The sequence below is a fragment of the Palaemon carinicauda genome, chromosome 3 (assembly GCF_036898095.1).
Source record: "Palaemon carinicauda isolate YSFRI2023 chromosome 3, ASM3689809v2, whole genome shotgun sequence".
Lineage (NCBI taxonomy): Eukaryota > Metazoa > Arthropoda > Malacostraca > Decapoda > Palaemonidae > Palaemon > Palaemon carinicauda.
The window spans coordinates 123,034,995-123,058,355 of record NC_090727.1 but is presented as its reverse complement, the minus strand read 5'-3'; the positions used below and the strand labels follow the sequence as shown (position 1 = coordinate 123,058,355).

Sequence of the window (23,361 nt, the reverse complement as noted above, 5' to 3'; positions counted from 1 at the left end):
AATCTCATTTTGTCTACCAAATAGAAAACCAAATGGTAAAAAGATAGAAAATTAGCTTTTCTGGACATATTAATTATTAGGGAATCGTCAGGGTACAGTTTTTCTATGTATAGAAAACCAACTTTCTCTATTTCTTACATTCACTTTAGTTATCACGACATTTCTGTAAAAATTGGAGTAGCTTATAATCTATTTGTTAGAAACTTGAGAATCTGTTCCCAAGCCTACTTAAGTAAAGAATTTGAAATCACACGTAAACAACTCGTCCAGCTATTCTACCCGATGTATGTCATAGAAAAGGCCATCAACAAAGCCAACACGATATATTATAAAGATCATAGTTACCAACCAAAGAGATTTTAGAAATAAGATAAAAATCCTATTTATTGAAGGTATTGAAAATGTAACAAATAATATTAAAACTGAGAACTCCTTTGTTTTATCATATCCCAAGACCATAGGAAGCACCATTATTAATGTTTATCAAAATAATAGAGGTATAGAATCCGGCGTTTATGAATTACCATGTAGCGATTGTGAAAAAAGTCTACGTTGGGCCGTTCTCTTTCTCAAAGATTATCCGAATGTAAAAGATCTGTTAGGTATGGCTTTGAAAACTCGGGGATTTTGGTTCACCTTAGAGACTTAGGGTACCAGATTAACTGGATTGAGCCGTCTTTGCTTTCTAAGAGCACCTGTCCGTACAGAAGGAAGATCCTAGAATCAGCCATCATAAACCAATCAAACACAATGAACTTATCCGGAGGCCAATGGAAAGCTGACACAGTCAACAATGCTCTTTTCAACCCGATCATAAAGAAGATAATCCAAGGAGACCGACCACCAGCTGCGCATCAGAGGTCAAGACATCCTCCAAGCAGCTCAGCAATACGAAGGCGCACCTGGATGTAATTAAATTTTTCTAATCCTTCAAGCACTTATAACAACCTTAGAACACTTGGAAACACCCTTTTGCTTTCCTATATACATACATATACCAAGGCACTTCCCCCAATTTTGGGGGGTAGCCGACATCAACAAATGAAACAAAACAAAAAGGGGACCTCTACTCTCTACGTTCCTCCCAGCCTGACAAGGGACTCAACCGAGTTCAGCTGGTACTGCTAGGGTGCCACAGCCCACCCTCCCCCGTTATCCACCACAGATGAAGCTCCATAATGCTGAATCCCCTACTGCTGCTACCTCCACGGTCATCTAAGGCACCGGAGGAAGCAGCAGGGCCTACCGGAACTGCGTCACAATCGCTCGCCATTCATTCCTATTTCTAGCACGCTCTCTTGCCTCTCTCACATCTATCCTCCTATCACCCAGAGCTTTCTTCACTCCATCCATCCACCCAAACCTTGGCCTTCCTCTTGTACTTCTCCCATCAACTATTGCATTCATCACCTTCTTTAGCAGACAGCCATTTTCCATTCTCTTAACATGGCCAAACCACCTCAACACATTTATATCCACTCTAGCTGCTAACTCATTTCTTACACCCGTTCTCACCCTCACCACTTCGTTCCTAACCCTATCTACTCGAGATACAACAGCCATACTCCTTAGACACTTCATCTCAAACACATTCAATTTCTGTCGCTCCATCACTTTCATTCCCCACAACTCCGATCCATACATCACAGTTGGTACAATCACTTTCTCATATAGAACTCTCTTTAATTCATGCCCAACCCTCTACTTTTTACTACTCCCTTAACTGCCCCCAACACTTTGCAACCTTCATTCACTGTCTGACGTACATCTGCTTCCACTCCACCATTTGCTACAACAACAGACCCCAAGTACTTAAACTGATCCATCTCCTCAAGTAACTCTCCATTCAACATGACATTCAACCTTGCACCACCTTCCCTTCTCGTACATCTCATAACCTTACTCTTACCCACATTAACTCTTCAACTTCCTTCTCTCACACACCCTTCCAAATTCTGTCACTAGTCGGTCAAGTTTCTCTTCTTTGTCTACAACCAGTACAGTATCATCCGCAAACAAAAACTGATTTACCTCCCATTCATGGTCATTCTCGTCTACCAGTTTTAATCCTCGTCCAAGCACTCGAACATTCACCTCTCTCACCACTCCATCAACATACAAGTTAAACAACCACGGCGACATCACACATCCCTGTCTCAGCCCCACTCTCACCGAAAACCAATCACTCACTTCATTTCCTATTCTAACACATGCTTTACTACCTTTGTAGAAACTTTTCACTGCTTGCAACAACCTTCCACCAACTCCAAATAACCTCATTACATTCCACATTGCTTCCCTATCAACTCTATCATACGCTTTCTCCAGATCCATAAACGCAACATACACCTCCTTACCTTTTGCTAAATGTATCTCGCATATCTGCCTAACTGTAAAAATCTGATTCATACAACCCCTATATAATCGTTAATGTCCACTTTATTCCTTATTTCATACTTTACACCCTGAAGAGGGCCCTCAAGAAACCTAGTACATCATTGATCGGGACCTTTGTAATTAGTGATTTTACGTCAAGACTCAAGAGTTTTACATTGCTTACCGGGATATTTAATCTGTTGTATTTCTGGATAAAGTTTTCTGCATGCTATTTATGAGTGGACGAAAAACTCCCTAGAAAGGGAGACAGCAAGTCTGCTAACCATTTAGATATATTATACATAAATGACCCTTCTCATGAGTCGATTGTTTGGAAGGAGTTATATTATTATTGTTATTATTATTACTAACTAAGCTACAACCCTAGTTGGTAAAGCAAGACGCTATAAACCAAATGGCTCCAACAGGGAAAAATAACCCAGTAAGGAAAGGAAATAAAGAAATAAGTAAACGATATAAAGAGGAAATTGAATATTTCTAAAAAAATTAACAACATTAAAACAGAAATTTGATATAAAAACTATAAAAGAACTTATGTAAGCTGGTTCAACATGAAAATATTTGCTGTGAGACAAATGATTTTTTCTTAAAACAGCACACACAAATTGAAAATGTATATAGAAATATTGGTAATATCAAAGTTGGTACCAGCATAAAATAATGAAATGTGAATGAATCTTAATACAAATGTAACAGGAAAGATATCAACATAATAAATAGATATACTAGTGATACGCTTAGAACAGAAAAATGAGAACCAAATTTAATAAATCATTTCATAAAACACTTGGAATGAACATACACAATATAAACCTGATTTTTCTGACCTCTATCGCTTTGTGGCGGACACCTCTGTCTTTCATGGCCCATGTCCTCTCGCACTCTCTCGTGCACGAAGGATGCCACTGACACCTGCTTGTGCCTCCTCCTCACTTTCCTCTCCCAGGTAGCCAGGCAGCCTGGGGTAAAGGGGTACCGGCTTATTCAAATACCACACCACGTTATCTTCACGGACTAGGCGCATGTGCAAAATGTGATACTCGCCTTTGACACCAGTCCAGATGTGTTGGATGACCGCCATTACGGTTTTAATACTGTCCATCATGAGGCTTCTAGTTTATGCTTTCTCGGTTGCAACCTTCTAAGATAGATTCTGTCTCCTATCTGTACATCAGATGTTCGCGTTCGGAAACGCTGATCTTATCTCGTCTGATACTTCTCTTTGGCCTTCAGCAAGTACCTTTGGGTTATCTGAAACACTCCGTGCTAAATTACACATCATCACCCAGTATTGCTCTATGTTGTATAATGACAAGGTGTGAAGGTCCATGACAACGGGGTAGTGCCCAAAAACTCCCAAAATCGGGGTGTCTCAGATGGACCGTTATAGGCAGTGTTCAGGGCGAACTCCGCCCACGGTAACTTTTCCACCCACTGGTTTGGATTGTCCCCCACAAGATACTTTGAAATATTTTTCACCTCTCGCTTATGGCACTCGACAAGCCCATTTGCTGATGGCCAATTAGAGGCGATAGTGAAATGATCTATTTCCATGATCTTGATTACCACTTTGCACACTTCGTTCATAAACTTTTAGCCATTGTCACTTATCAAGATACGTGGACATCCGAACCTCACTATGAAGGAACACAACACCTTCCCAACCGAAACTACGGTTTTATCCACCATTATATACGTGTGTGTGAAGTGTGTGAATGCATATACAAATAATCACACATACTTCAACTGACCATCCCCGGGGGGAAATGGACCCAGGACATCCATATGCACTCTTTTCAACTTAACAGGCACTACTGACCATGTTCTGGCCTTCTGTATCACATGGTTGTGGTTCCGCATAGTGTTACACACATGGCACTTATTAATAAGTCTAACAATGTCTTTCTTCATCCCTATAAAAAAAAGGACTCTCTTGCCCTTCTCATGTCCTGCATAAGGAATTACGTGAAATACATGGATGGCTTTCTCTATCAAAGGGGAAGGAAGAACAACGCAAGATCGGATATCCCCCCGGTCTCTTCTCATATTAATAAAATAGGATATCATCTTCGATTAAGATCACATCCCTTCACATGCGCAAGAAATCAACCACACACTCATTCACGGGGCATTCACTTTGAGTTCCCCACACGAAACTCTCAGCATTCACATTCTCCGGACGATCCTCGTCCCCTCTCTCCCTCTCTCTGGAGTTGTCAAGATCTTCCCATTTTCTATGTGCTTCTCCCACAGGTGTCTTTGAACCTGAACCCTTCTGTTGCTGTTCTTTCTGCTTTACAGACCTAGTAGATACTGCCACTATGGCTGTACTGAAGAGAGTGTTTGCTACTTTATTAGATTTCCCTGCAATATGCTCAAAATTCAAAATATCAAACTCTAACAACCTCTCAATCCACCGAGCTTGTCGAGTGTTCAACTCCCCTCTTTTGAACAATTCCCTAACAGCCGATGATTGGTACTTATTTTAACTTTATGCCCAAACAAAAAGTAGCGGCGTCTCTCCAGCATCCATGGAATTGCGAATACCTCTCTATCAAAGGTACTGTATCTAACCTCTGGTCCCTTTAAAGCTCCTGAAGTGAAAGAAATAGGCCTCTCATTTTCTTTATCATCAGCTTGAGAAATGACTCCGCTGATTGCAATCTGACTCGCGTCGGTCATTACCAAAAACGGCCGGTCGAACCTTGGATAACCCAACAGTTCGTCGCTTGTGAGTGTATTCTTTGATATCTGAAAAGTAGCGTTCTTTCTTTCTCCTCACTGAAACTCGGGCCGCTTCCTCACTGAATCTAGCGGTCGTGCTATGTAAACGAAGTCCTGTATAAACGTATGGTAATACCTAGCGAGCCCGAGAAAACTGGCTTTTTCCTTAGCATTTTTGGGCTCTGGAAATTCTCTAGTTACAGCTACTTTATCGGCACAAGGCCTCAGGACTTCGGGTGTTACTCTGTGTCCCAAAAATTCTACTTCTTGTTGAAAAATTTACATATTTCTAAATTGACCTTCATCCCATGACATCCCAAGGCTTCTAACACTTGTATAATATTTTTATCATGCTTGTCTGCCATAGTTCCAATTACAACTATGTCTTCCAAGTAGACAAAGATGCTATGCCATAATAATGAAGCTAGTATGGACATCATCACACGAGAAAAATGGGCAGGAGCATTCTTCAATCCAAAAGGGAGGTAATTATACTAAAAAAATTGATCATTTGCTATAAAGGCCGTTTTCTCTTTATTTTCGTCCTTTAAGGGAATTTCATGATACCCTAACTTTAAATATAATGTTGAAAAGAACTTTCTTTCCCTGACTCAAGTAGCAGTTCCTTGATAGAGGGCAAGGGGTATGCATTATCATTGGTAAAAACATTTATTCTCCTTTAATCTACACATAATCGGTGAGAACCATCTTTTTTACGTACCATCACTATTGGAGAGGCCCAGAGAGCTTGCCTTCTCAATTCGTACCTTGCTCTTTTAATTTATTAATTTATCTTTTAATTGCCTCTACAAGGCCGCCAGTGTCCATTCGGTTGTCACCAGCAAACATAACTCGAGGTGGTAGATGGACTCATTGCCTAAGTTGAACCACTGGGTACTTAAATTTATGAAGGGAATTTCGACCTTTCTTTCGGCGATGTTGGTGACTCTTGGAGACCTAAAATCTTGCCACTTTTGATGTGGTTTTACATACACTAGGTGCCCTTTGCATATTTCAGGTTCGGGTGCCACTGATAGGGTGTAGAGGGTGGAGGGGGGATTGATTCACCTGTCTCTGGCCTGGCAGTAAACCTCCCTGCTATCCCTTTAGCAGCAAGGGCCACTCTAACTCGAGTTCGTGTTTCCCCTGATAACGAGTGTCTCTGTTTCTTTCCCTGGCTGTTGTTCTCTGTAGGGAACTTGTAAGGCAGCCGTAACCGACACGAGGAGTGCTTCCATCAGTTTCTGTTTGCAATACTGTTCTCGCCACTCCGGGTTCTTACGGCCTTCCGGAGCGAAGGCGTTAAAATCTGCAAATATTCATTTGACGAAATACAAAAGTGATTCTCCTACACGCAAGGTCGGCTGGTACTTCTGCCATATGGTCCTCTTCTCATTTTGAGAGAGGGGAAACTGTTTCAGGAGTCGTTCTTGTATGACTCCCAGTCCGTTGGTCGATCCCTCAATGATACTAACTTGCCAGCTCCTGCTCCGGTTATCTTCTGGTTGGTCTGTATAATCCGATGTCTGTCGGACCATTCTGTAGTAGCATATTCGACGAGCCCCAAGAAGGCTTCAATCAAAAAGTATCCCTCAGCAGGACGGGAATCGTTGAACTCGACAATTGGAGTCGTTGGTACCGGAAGTCCACTCACAAACACTGGTTCTATCATATGAGGTCCCACGTCAATTTCAAACCAGTGTGGTGAGGTTGTTATATCCCTTCCACTGTTCTGACCTTTCTGTATGTCTGTACGTACTTCCGCTAGTTCACGTCTGATTCCTTGTATGAATGATGGTACGCCCGTTTCAAAACTCTGTTCACCGAATACCGTCTACAATAGCTATGGGATTCGTTTCCCCCCTCTTTCCATTATTGCCACTCAACGTCAAACCTCTCGTGTTAGCCAATATTATTATCTTTTGTTTCCATTTTTTCAATAATAGCACGCTGGCTAAAATCATATAGCACGGACGTTAATCCATAATCACCCGACACCTGACCCCATTTAATATAACCCAATCTGGGTTGTATTGGGGTTCAATCAATTTAGGAAAACACGAATGGAGTAGGGTTTCATGCACAAATAATACCCTATGGGTCGTTTTACACAGACTATATTCTCTTAAGTTTACAAGGGTGCCTTTGATTATGATTACGTTACGCTACTAAAAAAAAAACCGTCAGAAAAGTGGTTCTCGGTTCAACAGAGACATTGGCACCTGCCCTTCCTTGTGTGATACACTCGATGACTTCTGAAACAACTCTCTGCCTGTCCTATGGGGCTTTTACCCAAGTGCCCATACATTGGTGTGGTGATGCCTAATCAATGATTGGTTGTTTGACCCAAAAGTCTCATAACAACCAATCAGGAGAGGGCTAGTGACGCTATACCCAAGATAACCTGTAACCGACTTTGAGTGCCAAACCACAGCCTCACTGTTATTCATATAACAAAGAGAAAAAACCCTTGACACTTAATCAGGCCGGTCACGTAAAATTCACATCTATTTTTTTTTCTGATTTTTTTTTTATTTTTCTTTTTCTCTCTTTCACTTAAAAAAAACTGTCTTTCACCAGTTTTTTTTTTTCCTTTTTACATTGCCGTTTGAGTACCATCCTTGTCGGGTGGATACAAAAACTAAAATTAAGATCATAGGGCCGGTTGGCGTGTTAGAATTGCAAGTTACACAAAGATGAATCTCACGCCCACAACAGATCATACAGAAACACAAAATTCATGTTTAGATACATCATCACAAAAAATATGAACAAAAAATTCTACAATAACCATATGTTTTTACCAACAGTTGCCTCAATGCATTAAAATTTTCATACAGAAAACCAAGGGAGAGTATACTAAAAAATGAAAATAAAAGGGATGATTTACAATCTCAACACTCGTTTGACAACTTCAAAACTACAAGATAAGCATTTCTAACAGAAATCCATAAAACTACAATAAAGCAAATTTAAACATTGAATAATAAGAAAAGATACTTCTCAATGTCTGAGCAATATTATTTCTACTGCAAAAACTAAAATCAAAGCATTATTATTTTCAACCCATGATTAGCAATTACCTGTAACAACACCGAAATCCTCAACAGAAACAAATGATTTTTTTTCTTAATACAACATAACCCCATTGAAAAATATACATGAAAATACTGGTAATAGCAAAATTGGTACCAGTATAAAATAATGAAATGGGAATGGATCTTAATACAAACATGAATGTAACAGAAAATATATCAACATAATAAATAGATATACCAGTAATACGCTTAAAACAAAAAATGAGAACCAAATTTAGTACATCATTTCATAAAACACTTGGAATGAACATACACAAAAAAAAAACCTGATTTTTCTGACCTCCATTGCCTTGCGACAGATACCTCTATCTTTCATGGCCCATGTCCTCTCACATTATCTGGTGCACGAAGGATGGCACCTACACCTGCTTGTGCCTCCTTCTCACTTTCCTCTCCGAGGTAGCCAGGCAGCCTGGGGTAAAGTGGTACCGGCTTATTCAAATGCCACACCAAGTTATCTTCGCGGACTGGCCTTTGGCCTCAGTTCGGATGTGTTGGGTGACCCCCGTATCGGTTTTAATTTCTTTTACACGATACGGTCCAATATGTGACGCTTCCAGTTTATGCTTTCTCGGTTGCAACCTATTAAGATAGATTCTGTCCCCTATCTATACATCAGACGTTCGCATTCAGCCATGCTGATTCTATCTCGTCTGATACTTCTTATTGGCCTTCAGCAAGTTATCTAAAATGCTCTCCGAGCCAAATTACACATCATCACCCGGTATTACTCTTGTTTTGTTATTGGTAAGGTGTGGGGGTTCATGACAACGGTATACGGCAGCACGGGGTCCTGCACACAAACTACAAAAAACGGGGTGTCTCTGATGGAGCTGTTATACTCCATGTTTAGAGCGAACTCTCCCCATGGCAACATTTCCATCCACTGATTTGGATTGTCCCCTACAAGATACTTTGAAATATTTTATCATCTCTCAGTTATGGGACTCAACGAGTCCATTTGCTGATGGCCAATAAGAGGCGCTAGTGAAATTATCTATTTTCATAATCTTGGTTACCCCTTTGCACACTTCATTTACTAACTCTCGGCCATTGTCACTTATCAAGGTATGTGGACATCCGAACATCACTATGAAGAAACACACGCCTTCGCAACCGAAACTGCGACTTTGTCCACCATTGCATGTGTGTGAAGCATGTGAATGCATCTACAAACACACACACGTACTTAAACTGCCCGCCCCCGGGGAGAAATGGACCCAGGACGTCCATATGCACTCTATTAAACTTAACAGGCACTACTATACTGACCATGTTCTGACCTTCAGTGTCACATGGTTGTGGTTCCACATGTTCTGACCTTCAGCGTCACATGGTTGTGGTTCCACATGGTGTTAGACACATGGCACATATTAATAAATCTAACAATGTCTTTTTTCATCACTATTCAAAGAAAATGACTCTCTTGCCTTTCTCAGGGACCTCTCTATACCTACATGTCCTGCGTAAGGACTTACGTGAATTACACAGATGGCTTTCTCTATCAAAGGAGAAGGAAGAACAACGCAAGATTAGATATCACTCGGTCTCTTCTCATATTTACAAAATAGGATGGTGTCTTCATTGAAGAAATATCCCTCCACATGTGCAAGAAATCCGGGAACTTGCTACTCACATCCCTCACACAAGCCTCGACTTATTCAATAAAAGCTTTGGACTTTTGTCCCGCAATAAGCTCACTCACACTCCAGCTACACAAATCAACCACTCACTCGTTCATGGGGCATTCACTCTAAGTCCCCCCATGGAACTCCCAGCATTCATATTCTCCAGACAATCCTTGACCCCTATCCCTCTCTCTCTCTCTCTCTCTCTCTCTCTCTCTCTGAAGTTGTCAAGATCTTCCTGTTTTCTATGGGCTTCTCCCACGGGTGTATTTGAGATTAAATCCTCCTGTTGTTGTTACTTCCGCTTTACAGACCTAGTTGTTACTGCCGCTATGGCGGTCCTAGAGAGCGCGTCTGCTACTTTATTTGATTTCCCTGCAATATGTGCAAAATTCACATTAACAAACTCTAACAACCTCTCAATCCACCGAGCTTGTCGAGTGTTTATCTCCCCTTTTTTTAACAAATTCCACAACGGCCGATGATCGGTATTTATCTTAACTTTATGCCCAAGCAAAAAGTAACGGTATCTCCAGCATCCATAGAATTGCCAATGCCTCTCTAACAAAGATACTGTATCTAACCTCTGGTCCGTTTAAAGTTTGTGAAGCGAAACAATTAGTCCTCTCATTCCATTTATCATCAACTTGAGAAATGACTCCGCCAATCGTAATCTGACTCGCGACAGTCATTACCAAAAATGGCCGGTCGAACCTTGGATAAGCCAACAGTTCGTTGCTCGTGACTGCATACTTTAATGTCTGAAAAGCAGCTTTTTCTCTTTCTTCCCACCAAAACTCGGGCCACTTCCCCAATGAATCTAGCAGTCGTGCTATGTGACCAAAGTTCTGTATAAACTTACGGCAATACCTAGTGAGCCCGAGAAAACTGGCTACTTCCTTAGCGTTTTTCTGGCTCTATAAATTCTCTAATTACAGCTACTTTTTCAGCACAAGGCCTCAGGCCTTTGGGTGTTACTATGTGCCCCCAAAATTCTACTTGTTGAAAAAATTTACATTTGTCTTTGTTGAGCTTCATCCCCTGACGTCTCAAGGCCCCTAACACTTGTATAAGATTTTTTTTCATTCTCGTCTGCTGTAGTCCCAGTTACAATTATGTCATCTAAGTAGATAAAGACACTATGCCCTAATAATGAAGATAGTACGGAGATCATCACACGAGAAAAATGTGCAGGAGCATTCTTCAATCGAAAAGGGAGATAATTATACTCAAACAATTGATCATTTGCTATAAAGAACATTTTCTCTTTACTTTCGTCATTTAAGGGAATTTGAGGATACCCTGACTTAAAATATAACGTAGAAGAGAACCTGCTTTCCCTGACTTTAAGTAGCAGTTCCTCAATAAAGGGCAAGGGGTATGCATTATCCTTCATAACAGCATTTATGCTCCTATAATCTACACATAATTGGAGAGAACCATACTTTTTACGAACCACCACAATTGGAAAGGTCCAGCTGGACTCACTTACTCGAATCGTACCTTACTCTTTTAATTTATTAATTTCTCTTTCAATTGCCTCCACATGACAAACAGGAGTCCTATAGAGTTTGGAACGAATTGGGGAGTGACTCCCAGTCTTGATGTTAAATGGAAACTTGGTAATTCTCCCTGGGGTTTCATCTCCAACTGCAATTACATCCACAAAATCCCCTTCAATATTTCCCACTCTTTTGTGAAAGTTAATTGAGGTTGCTCAAACAGCTGTTTGATGGAGCTTTCTCAGCCTGTCTCCAACGGGATATTGACTATGGAAAGACAAGGCCACCAGTGTCCGTTCGGCTGTCACAAGCGAACGTTACTCGAGGTGGCAGACAGACTCAGTGCCTAAGTGGAACCACTGGGTACTTAAATTTATGAAGGGAATTTCAACCTTTCCTTCGGTGATGTTGGTGACTCCTGAAGACCTAAAATCTTGCCACTTTTTATGTGGTTTTACGTATACTAGGTCCCCCTTGCATATTTCCGGTGCGGGTGCCTCCGATAGGGAGCCTCTGGTTCCGCAGGAACCGCCCCTGCTATCCCCTTAGCAGCAAGGGCGACCCTAACTCAAGGTCGTGTTTCCCCCATAATGGGTATTTCTGTCTCTTCCCCTGGCTGTTGTTCTCTGTATACTCTCAGCGCTCCGTGTACGGCGGGAATGACAGTGTGGAAGGACTACCTGGGAACTTGTAGGGCAGCTGTAACTGACTTGGGAGTGTTTCCATCAGTTTCTGTTTTCAATACTGCTTCTGTTACTCTGGGTTCCTACAGCCTACCGGAGTGAAGTTGTAAAAATCTGCAGATATCGGTTCGATTAAATACAAAAGCAATTCTCCTACCCGCAAAGTCAGCTAGTACTTCTGCCATAGGGTCATCTTCTCATTTTCAGAGAGGGCAAACTGTTTCAGGAGTTCGTTCTTGTATGACTCTCAGTCCGTTGGCCGATCCCTCAATCCTACTAACTTGCCATCTGCTGGGCCGGTTATCTTCTGGTTGGTCTGCATAATCCATTGTCTGTCGGACCATCGAGCAGTAGCATATTCGAAGAGCCCCAAGACGGCTTCAATAGAAAAGTATCCCTCAGCAGGACGGGAATTGTTGAACTTGACAATTGGAGTCGTTCGTATCAGGAGTTCACGCACTAACACTGGTTTTGTCATAGGAGGTCCCGCATCAATTCCCGACAGGGTTGAGGTTATTATATCGCTTCCACTGTTTTGACCTTTCTGCATGTGTCTGCATAATTCTGTTAGTTCACCCCTTATTTCTTGTATGAATGATGATGCACCAGTTTTAAAATTCTGTTCCCCGAGGACCGTGTCTACAATAGCAACAGGATTCGTTTCGCCTCTCTCTCCGTCATCGCCACTTGACATCGAACTTCTCGTGTTAGCCATTATTATTATTATCGTTTGTTTCCACTTTTTCAATAAAAGCATGTCGGTTAAAATCACTTAGCACAGACGTTGATCCATAATCCCCCCCCCCCCCTCACCTGACACCGTTTAATATAAACCGATCTGGGTCGTATTGGGGTTCAATCAATTTAGGAAAACGTGAATAGAGGAGGATTTCATGCACAAATATTACCCTATGGATTGTTTTACACAGACTATATTCTCTTAAGTTTACAAGGGTGCCCTTAATTATGATTACATTACGTTACTAAAAAAAAAATGGTACTGGGTTCAGCACGCATGTTGGCACCTGTGCTTCCTTGCGTGGTACACTCAATGCCCTCCGAAATAACTCTGCCTGTCCTCTGGGGTTTTACCCAAGCGCCTATGCATTGGCGTGGCGATACCTGATCAATGATTGGTTGTTTTACCCAAAAGTCTCATAACAACCAATCAGGAGAGAGCTAGTGACGCTATACCTAAGGTAACCTATATATATATATATATACATATATATATATATATATATATATACACATTCATATATATGTATATATATATATATATATATATGTATATATATATATATATATATATATACAAGTATTGCATGTGTGCATATGTTCATACGAAAGAATCACTTGTTTTTCTGGGGACAAGAAAGTTTATTATGGAGCATAAATCTATTCATAAGTAATAAAATACAGCTTGTTTACTTGTACATTTTTTAAGCTCAAATTTATTCGGGATTGTTATTTCAGTTTAAGATTTTGTTTGGTAAATCCTCCTGAAAGTTTCATTTAGTAAACTTCAAACTGCATCTTGTGCAGAACCTCCAACTTCGAGTTGAGTATCTGAAAAAGAGATTCCTCAGTTGTCTGGTTCTTGGAAATTTTAGAAGTGAAAACTTTGTCCTTTGTCACACAGTAAATATAGTCTCTGCTGATTCACTTGTTTTAATCCAGCCATAAGAAGATACAGTAAATAGTTTTATAGCGTTTTTGCAATACTAATATTATCACTTCTTACCATTATTATAACTGTTAAAAGCAACAATTTCAAAAAGATTCATCTGAAGGGCTTCGTGAAAAGTGACGACGAAGAAGAGGTCCTGATCTGAGTCCCTAGGACGAAAGCTAGCCTCATCCTCATTTCACCTCCCCAAGAAGATGCCTAAACCAACGTTGGTCCTGATCTTTGGTAGCTGGGTCCTTATCCGGATCTGGTCTGGTACCGACCTTGTGGCTTCTGCACCGGACTTGGCGGTCTATATTCGTCCGGGAGAGGTATTTTGCGCCACTGAATTTTGGGAATATCCGACTACATCTCTGATTGGGTGCGCAGCCATGTGCTTGGCGTGGCAGTGTCATGCATTTTTCTATGAAGGTGAGTTGGTTGCCTTTATTGTTATACATAATGGAAAAGATTTTACTTGATTGTGTTCTCATGATACTTTTTTAACAGTAAGAGAGAGAGAGAGAGAGAGAGAGAGAGAGAGAGAGAGAGAGAGAGAGAGAGAGAGAGAGAGCAGCATCAATATAATGTATATCTTAAGAAGGTTTTCTTACACATACAAACACACGCACACACACATACACATGCACACACACATACACATGCACACACACAAACACACAAACACACACACACATATATATATATATATATATATATATACATATATATATATATATATATATATATATATATATGTGTGTGTGTGTGTGTGTATGTATGTATGTGTATGTATGTATGTGTAGAAATCACAAAATCTGACACGTGATGAGTATAAAATGCATTATAGCCATGGAAGGAATAATTAAGACTTGATTGGAGTAGTACGTTCATCCATTATGGAAATCAACAGACTCAAAAATGAGAATACATATACAAAGACATCGTATTTCTACAGGAGAAGGTGATCCCACAGCTGTTAGTTTCTTGATAATTCCAGGAAAGTCAGATTTTACATAAATGAATAATACTGGATTAAAGAAAAACACACTAGGACTTAGATTTAAATTTTGACCTTTGGTACAGGAAATTACAAAGGATTCAACGACATTCCTTTGGACATAGTCATTTTCATGCATTTTTGTACTCGTCTTAGACCATTCAATTCTATGAGTAGATCCTAACCAGTAGGAGGCCAAGCCATTATTAAGAGAACCCCTGGAGACGGCCAACTTATTCTGTTTTATTCTAACTGAAATACCTTCGGATGTTTGGCCGACATAGAACAAGTAAAAATCTGAACGAGTAATACTATATACTGTATTATTATCACTTCCAGAACTATTGTTAATGAACATATTATTTAAAGTACAATTATATTGAAATGCTACCCAAATAACTAGATTTTTCAGAAAGGGTATGGCATCTACGAAACAACCATAAAAAGCTAAACAAAGTATATTATTAATTGTTTCCTTTATCCCAGCTGGACACTTTTTAATGTTTTTCAGCTTTATTCATACAGTTTTCTAGAAAACATTTGGGATAGCAAAGCTTAGTAGCAATTTTCTTAATTTTAGTGAACTCATCCTCTATGTACTAAGGGCCACATATTCTAAGTGCCCTAAGGTACATGGAGGAAAAACAGAATACTTTATATTTCAAGAGTGGCCAGAGTAGAAATGTACTTATGAAAAGTTATTGGTAGGCTCTCTATATATGGAAAACCTAAATTTATCTGCTTGTCTAACTATTTAAAAGACTAAAAGTGGGATACTGGTATTTTTTTTTTTATTAAATTTTATGGATGGTACCAATGAATTAATTCTTGATGGAAACAAAACCTTCAAGATTAAAACTTTCTTCTAAAATACCTAAAATATAATCAAAATAATTATACCAAACAATTTGCGAGGATCATCCTTAAGGAATTAATCTAGATTATAAAAACTCCCTATATATGTTGGATAAAGATAGGCCAAAGGATTGTCCATGGCCATACCAAAACTTGTCCATAGTAATTTCCCCTAAGATTTAATTCACGCTTCATTAATGCACAGAAAAAAAAAGTTGAATAAGAACATAGGCTGGTAAAAGTGACTCATAAGCATCTAAAATACCCGATAGGAAATGTAATAAGTCATCAACCAGGACCTTGGTAACCAACGAAGTCACATCAAAACTTGATCTATAGTTGGACGTTAAGTTAACATTGTTGGTATCGCTATGTTGACGATGTTTTAGGTATTTCAAAAGAAAATTTTAATCTTGAGGGTTTTTTTTCAACAATTTATTCATTGGATATGTATATATACTGTATACATATACATACACACACGGATATATATATATATATATATATATACATGTAAGTATGTATAAATATATATATAAATATACATATATATATATATATATATATATTATACATACATACATACATGTATATATATATATATATATACATATATATACATATAATATATATATATATATATATATGTACAGTATATGTATATATATAATATATATATGTATATATATATATATATATATGTATATATATATATATATATATATATATATATATATGTAATATATACATTATTAAACCCATGACCTAGAGGTCTTTGGTGAGTTAGGAGTGTGACGACAGCCATAACAGGATGTGAAAATAGACCATGCTAAAGCAATGCTCAGAAAGCATTGCATGAGTAAACATTTATGTCTGTCTTGTAAACATGTCACAACGCCTCCCGTGAGAAACAGTTGACCTATTGATCCCTACCGGAATCACCTGACATCCGGCCATAAGGCTAGGTGATCATTTCTCTTTGTATTTATATGAAACGCTGAGATAGCTAATGTTACGTTATCGACGCGAGCTTATTGTAAAGCAGTTCTATTCAACTTTTCATACAGAATGGTCATCCGACCAAACCATCCATGATGGAGCTATCAATAAATTGTTTAAAGTTAACCTAAAACTTTGACTTATTCTAAGAAGTAACCTACAAGTCTAATATTTCTATATTACATTGAAGAGACATAAGATGGAACCACAATGTGTACGTATAACATTCACACACTAACAATTGGTGGCAGCGAATACAACTATAACAACCAGCGATTACAACTATAACAACCAGCGATTACAACTATAACAACCAGCGGTTACAACTGTAATAATTAGCAGTTACAACAGTAATAAATCTACAATTACAACGAAGTATCTACGTCTACCGAAGAAATGAACTCATCGAATATCAGCTATAAATCAGATATAAACTGAGGAACCAGGATCTTCAATCAACAAGCATCAGTAATCATCCTACGAATACGAAGAAATGTCCTTCATCTATGTCAACGTTTCGTGAACCACTTTCATCACATACATTCAAGAATCACATCGGGAAGTGAAACATTCATCGGATAAACAACGCACGACAAGAAGCCAAGTCGAAGGTCATCACGCCAGCTAAACTCTTCCTGCAAATGAGAGAGAGAGAGAGAGATGACGTGACATCGTCGGATCAAAACAATCTTCACACATATATACTAAAGCTAAGTACATCCTTTATTCATTCAGGTTTTTTTTCAGTGAAGTGTTTTATGTCACGAGTCGATCGTCCATTATTGCTGGGGTGAGTTATGTATAATTTTAATCTTCCCTCATTAAAGGAATCTATATTCAACTACGAATTCTCGTCTGCTGAATTTTTTCTCTCTTTGTGCTATTTCCGTTTTTTTTTTTTTCAGAAGTTCTCGGGAAATATCTTTGTCACATCAACTGTCTTAATATCATCCTTTTTGGGGACTTTGTTATAATCTGCAACATATCTTTATTGTATAGTGCATATGCGTTTACGCAGTGGACTTGTGTATTCATATAGATATTTTGATAGGATCGCAGGGAATCGTAGTGATAGGAAAAAAGTTAATGTTAACATGTCGGCACCTGTGACTCCCGGACCCAGTAACCCCACTACCATGGTAACTCTAGTGAGTGCAAGATCAGCTATCCTTCTTTTTCTAGGTCGGGTCAATGGGTTTCTGCCTCAGAATGTCGAGTCATGGACCTCGTCAGTAGATGCTCATTTAAACGCAAAACGCATTACAGACCCATCTGTACAATTACAAGAAGCTAAAATTTTCATAGACTTTGCTAAAGGAGATGCAAGCGCGTATCTTAGAGGAGTCTCTTTCCAAGAGGCAGTTACATGGGACGATTTCAAAGTTAGGCTACGTGCAATATATGGCGGTGAGGAAGCTTTAGACGTAGTTTTGACATTAAGAAATACACTTAATCAAGCCTCTATGACTCAGCTTAATGTTATAGATCGGGCGGCTCTCATTGCTGACTGGCTGAATGAATATCAGGATATTTTAAGTAATTCCACATGGGTTACAGGAGATAACATCCCCGTGAAAGATTTCTTACGGCTAATATATTTAACTTGCATGAAAATTATGTTGTCTGAGGCTTTAATGCGGTGTTTTGATAAAAAGCTAACGCCGAAAGTACGGAACTGGATGTATATAAACAGATAAAGAAACACATGTCTAAGTGTACTGACCTTGATCCCTTGCTTACTCAAGTTTTTGCAAAACATGAAACTAAGCCACAACAAGTAAACATAGTTAATAATAATCAAGCTGTAGGGATGACTTGTTACAATTGCAAACGTCAAGGTCACTTGATTGCAGACTGTAGGACGCAATTTTGTTCAATTCATAACAGTTCAACCCATTAATATAGTCGATGCTTCTCGCGTAATCAACAGCAGAATCCTAGAAACACGCAGACAGTTCCCTATGGAAATAAAAAGAAAAATCCTCAGTTTAGTAAAAAGAAACAGGCGAATGGCAACGTAGTTCAAAATCAAAAACAAACAAATAGTGCTTCAAGTAACTCTGTTCCTGGGCCGTCTAGCCAGAACTCGCAAGGTCAGACGAATTTTCAGAATGTTCAAAGCAAAGCAAATACCACATAGTTAACTCCATTGGGGGAGAGAGTGATTTTGGGTCATTCATATCAACATCTTTTATATCAAATAATACATTTAATAATCTATCAGATCATTGTAAGGCAATAAATTTTCCTATGAAACACACAGCCGAATCCAATAAATCAGTGCAGGTTCCCGTAGATTTGCAACAAATTCACGCAATAATAAGCCAAAATGAGTTACGACCAACATTATATGCTGTAAATTTAGAACACCGATCCTTCACATTATTTTTTGACTCTGGTAGTCCACGTAATATCATGGATTTGAGGACTCATCACTTGTTATTTTCGAACTTCCTTATAGAGAAGTCCGGAGTAAAGCTCTCGGGTATAGGAAATAATGAATTAAATGTAATATGAGTAACTCATGTTCAGTACAAGGTCGGTAAGCGCACGTTTGCCGGTACCTTTATCGCTGTACAAAACATTGATATGTATCCAGCTGTAATTATAGGATACCCGTCTATGGGCACTCAAAACATTACCTAAGCCCCTGCCAAACACGGCGTGTATATCAAACGAAAATTCTATAAGTCTTCTAATACCTTAAAATCAGTTTTGGATATAAAGGAGGCGACAAATAAAACAGTAACGTACGTTGAAGAACCAATCACTTGCCTCATGAATCAAGAAATAATATATGCGACCCAACAGAATTCTCGTTCACCCATAATATCAACTTGCACGCAATCTATCGAGCCGAACGTAACTTCGAATATATTAGTGCGAGTAAAGAAAACTTTGCCGGGATCTGAAATATTAATCCTTTCCGACACTCTGAAAACTAACGGATTGTCCGTCACACAAGCTATTTATACAGTCGTCTCACAACAACAATGTGATATTGAAGTCTGTAATCTTTTGAATACCACTTTAGTAATTCACAAAAATCAACATATCTTGGATGTGGAAGTTTATAAACATCGCATTCTTACCATCGCTGAGATCAATCACGCTCTATCAGTTGCGGATGAATCCATTTTGCACTCCATAAAAAATAAAATCAATAAAGACATTCAAGAAGAGGAAATTCAGCAGAAATTTTTTGATCTTTTAACTAAATATCATGACGTTTTCTCCACTACGGATGGATCCTTAGGTACAACGGATGTCGAAGAACACCAAATAAGGTTAAAATACAAGCAGAAAATTATCTATGTACCCTCGTACAGACTCCCTATGAAATTCCAGAATGAGATAAATGATGAAGTAGGTAAAATGCTAGAAGAAGGAGTTATTAGGAAATTGAACAGCCCTTATAATTTTCCATTAATAGTTGTACCAAAAAAAGATCGAACATGGTGTATCTGCGTAGACTTCCGTCGCTTAAATGAGGAAACGATCCCTGATCGATTTCCAGTGCTATGTATTGACGATATTTTATCTTTGCTAGGTCAGAACAAATATTTTACCAGTTTGGACTTACTTAAAAGCTTTCACCAGATATCATTAGAAGAAGATAGTATCCCATACACTGCCTTCAGCACAGCCAGGGGATATTATGAATTTTTTGCGTATGCCATTTGGTTTACGTTGTGCTCCCATAACATTTTCTAGAATGATAAACATAGTGTTTGGAGACTTGTTAGGGGACATATTGCATGCCTATATGGACGACCTTGTAATCTTTTCTAATACCTTAGAAGAACATCTATGTAAACTGGAGCTAGTGCTACAGAGACTAAGACAGCATAATTTTAGGGTAAAGATTAGTAAGTGTGAATTCTTCAGAACAGAACTAGTCTATTTAGCTTTTATGGTGTCTAGTCAAGGTCTTAAAGTAGTCCACGATAAGGTGTCGGCTATCCGTAACTTTCCGATACCTAATAATGGCAAGGGAATACAACAATTTCTGGGGTGTAGTGGGTATTACAGGCGTTTTATACGCAATTATTCAATAATAGCCGCTCCCCTAACCGATCTTACGAAGAAGGGCATAGATTTCATATGGTTTGAGTAGCATCAACAGGCGTTTGATACCTTGAAAGATGAACTGTGTAGTTCTCCTATCTTAAAATTTCCTGACTTCGGTAAGGAATTCTTCATTGCAACAGATGCCTCAGACCTAGGAGTAGGTGGGGTATTGCTTCAGCAATATGACAAACAGTTTTTCCCGATAGCTTTTTATTCACGTAAACTTAGACCTTCCGAAAGTAAATATGCAGTAATAGACAAGGAAGGGCTAGATATTGATTATTCACTAGTTCATTTTAAGTTCATAATATACGGTTATCCCGTCAAGTCAAGGTTCTTACCAATCATAAGCCCCTAACCGGCTTCTTTAAAGGCTTTAGTCACAGCCCCAAACGAACTCGGTGGCATTTGATCATCCAAGACTTTGGCCCGAGAATAGGGTATTTACCTGGGAAACCAAATATCATTGCTGACGCATTATCACGTAACCCCACGTCATCTTGTACGGAGCCATTAGCCTATTGTTAAAACTGTATCTGAACAGGAAGATCTGGGCTGGAGCCTTGAACTAATACAGACTGAACGAAGAAAAGATCAGCAATTAGAAAAAATCATAAATGCTTTGAACAGAAATCCTAAGAAAAAGGAATATATAAAGTATACGCAGCAGAATTATATAATAAAAAATAATACTCTGTGTAGATCTGTGACAAGGAAAACCCGCAATACACCACAGGGGATTAACGACCAGGTAGTGGTACCAATCTCACTTATACCTACTGTCCTAAATTGGTTGCATGCAAATCCATTGCATGGCCACCCGGGGTTCTCCATAATGTCACAGAAAGCCAAATCATTATTTTATTGGCATACGATGCTTACAGATATAAAAAAAAAAACCCGCTAATTGTCGCTCTTGTCAGGAAAACAAAGGGCACACGAAAACACCTGTCAGCCTAGGGGCTTATCCCGTGCCCAATCAACCCTTTGAAAGAGTACACTTAGATTTATTAACAGGGTTTTACGAGTCAGACAGGGGAAATAAGCACCTCTTAGTAATTATAATTGCTTTGACTCGATATACAGAACTGATAGCGCTTAAAACTAAAACCACGATCGAATGCGCTAGGAAGTTTTACGAGTGCTACATTTGTAAACATGGAATTCCACACATGATAATCTCTGACTTGAGTGGAAAATTCAATAATAATTTTCTTAACTCTTTGTATGAATTCCTTGGCATAAAGAAAATCAATACCATGATCTATCAGGCAGAGTGGAACAGGCTAGTGGAAAGAGCGAATAGGAAGGTTTTAAACATATTAAGACTTACACTAGGGGGATCAGACCCCAACTGGGATATTGCCATACCTGCAGTGCTAAGTATTCTGAATCACTCATATCATGTACCTATTAAAATTTTGCCGCACGAGGCACTGTACGGTACCCCCAGCTTGAGGCCTTTCCATGTATTAACGCCTACAACTAATTTATCAAATCCTTTAAAGGATGTTATGAATGCAAGCATAAGTCGTTATAATATCCTTCGAAACAATCTAGAAGAATCACAAATCATAATGAAAAGGAATCATGATAAAATAGCGAAGCCAACTAAAACATATACCGTGGATGATAAGGTATACATACAAGTATATGTATGCAAAGGACTCAATTATAAACTGACACCTAAGTTTGAAGGCCCGTTTAACATTTTAGAAACATTAACGGCCAATAGATTTAAAGTTCAAAATTAATCCCAACCCACTGATGAGAGAATTGTACCATTGGCTCACATAAGAAATTAAAATAAGGGAGAAGGAAGTGAGGGAAATTTTTGTATCTATGAAAGTTGTATAATATTTGTATGTAAACATTTTTTTTTCTTAAAACAGGAGTAATTACATATATTTTTCTCATTGTAGGTTTCCAAAATGAAGTTTTTATTGTTAGGAGTGATATTGTTCGTTCAGACATTTTTTTTGGGTGGGAAGAGCCCTAAAACTAAAATTATAGATTTTAAATATGGCACCATTATAGAGAAACCAGAAGAAGTTTTCATTACAGCAAGCAATATAGTTATAGAAGTAGATATGCAAGCGATTTTCCTCCCAGAGGATGACGTCACTAACCTAAAGAGTGACCTGTCAAGGTTCGCTGCTTCATTAAATGAAATGCATCGTCATTTTCCTTTTATTACAGAGAGTTCGCTTACACCAATATTAAGCGTTGCAGAAATGTTATCATACGACTTGCAAAATAAAACTGATGAGGCAGAAGCTCTGGCTCGTGACCTACTGATGTGGACTGTACGACATATTAACCTTGAAAGACGTAACCCGTTTATTTTTGCTGCACTAAACATCTTTGGATCTGTTGCAAGTTTAGGCTTAGGAATTTCAAATCGTCCTTAAATCAGTAATCAAAATAAGAAAATTGAGTTTTTAGAACATAAAAACGAACTAGTTTTATCAGAACTGAAGAATCAATTAACATCAGTCAATCAAATAATGAGTTTGGTGAACGAACATTCTAGTAATATCAGTCAATTTATGGAAGTACAAAACTTGCTGGCAACGTTAACGTATTATAATTCAAAAATAGATCATATCCATACTAAAATTTCACATTTTATTGAGAAATCAAAAGACTATGTGGAAGCTATTACGTTAGCAACTAAGGGTGTTTTATCACCACTTCTTTTGCCTATTAAAGAGCTAACATTAATTTTGGAGAAC

General features: G+C 38.6%; 1 protein-coding gene across 1 annotated transcript in view; it reads left to right on the top strand.

The window, feature by feature from the left end:
- The window catches only part of LOC137637857 (uncharacterized), a 52,922-nt gene that overhangs the window by 16,120 nt on the left and 13,441 nt on the right, over positions 1 to 23,361 (top strand). The window contains exon 2 of the mRNA XM_068369966.1: positions 13,826 to 14,133. Within this exon, the coding sequence (XP_068226067.1) occupies positions 13,917 to 14,133 (217 nt within the window). The 5' untranslated portion in view covers positions 13,826 to 13,916. The remainder of the gene's footprint in view (positions 1 to 13,825; positions 14,134 to 23,361) is intronic.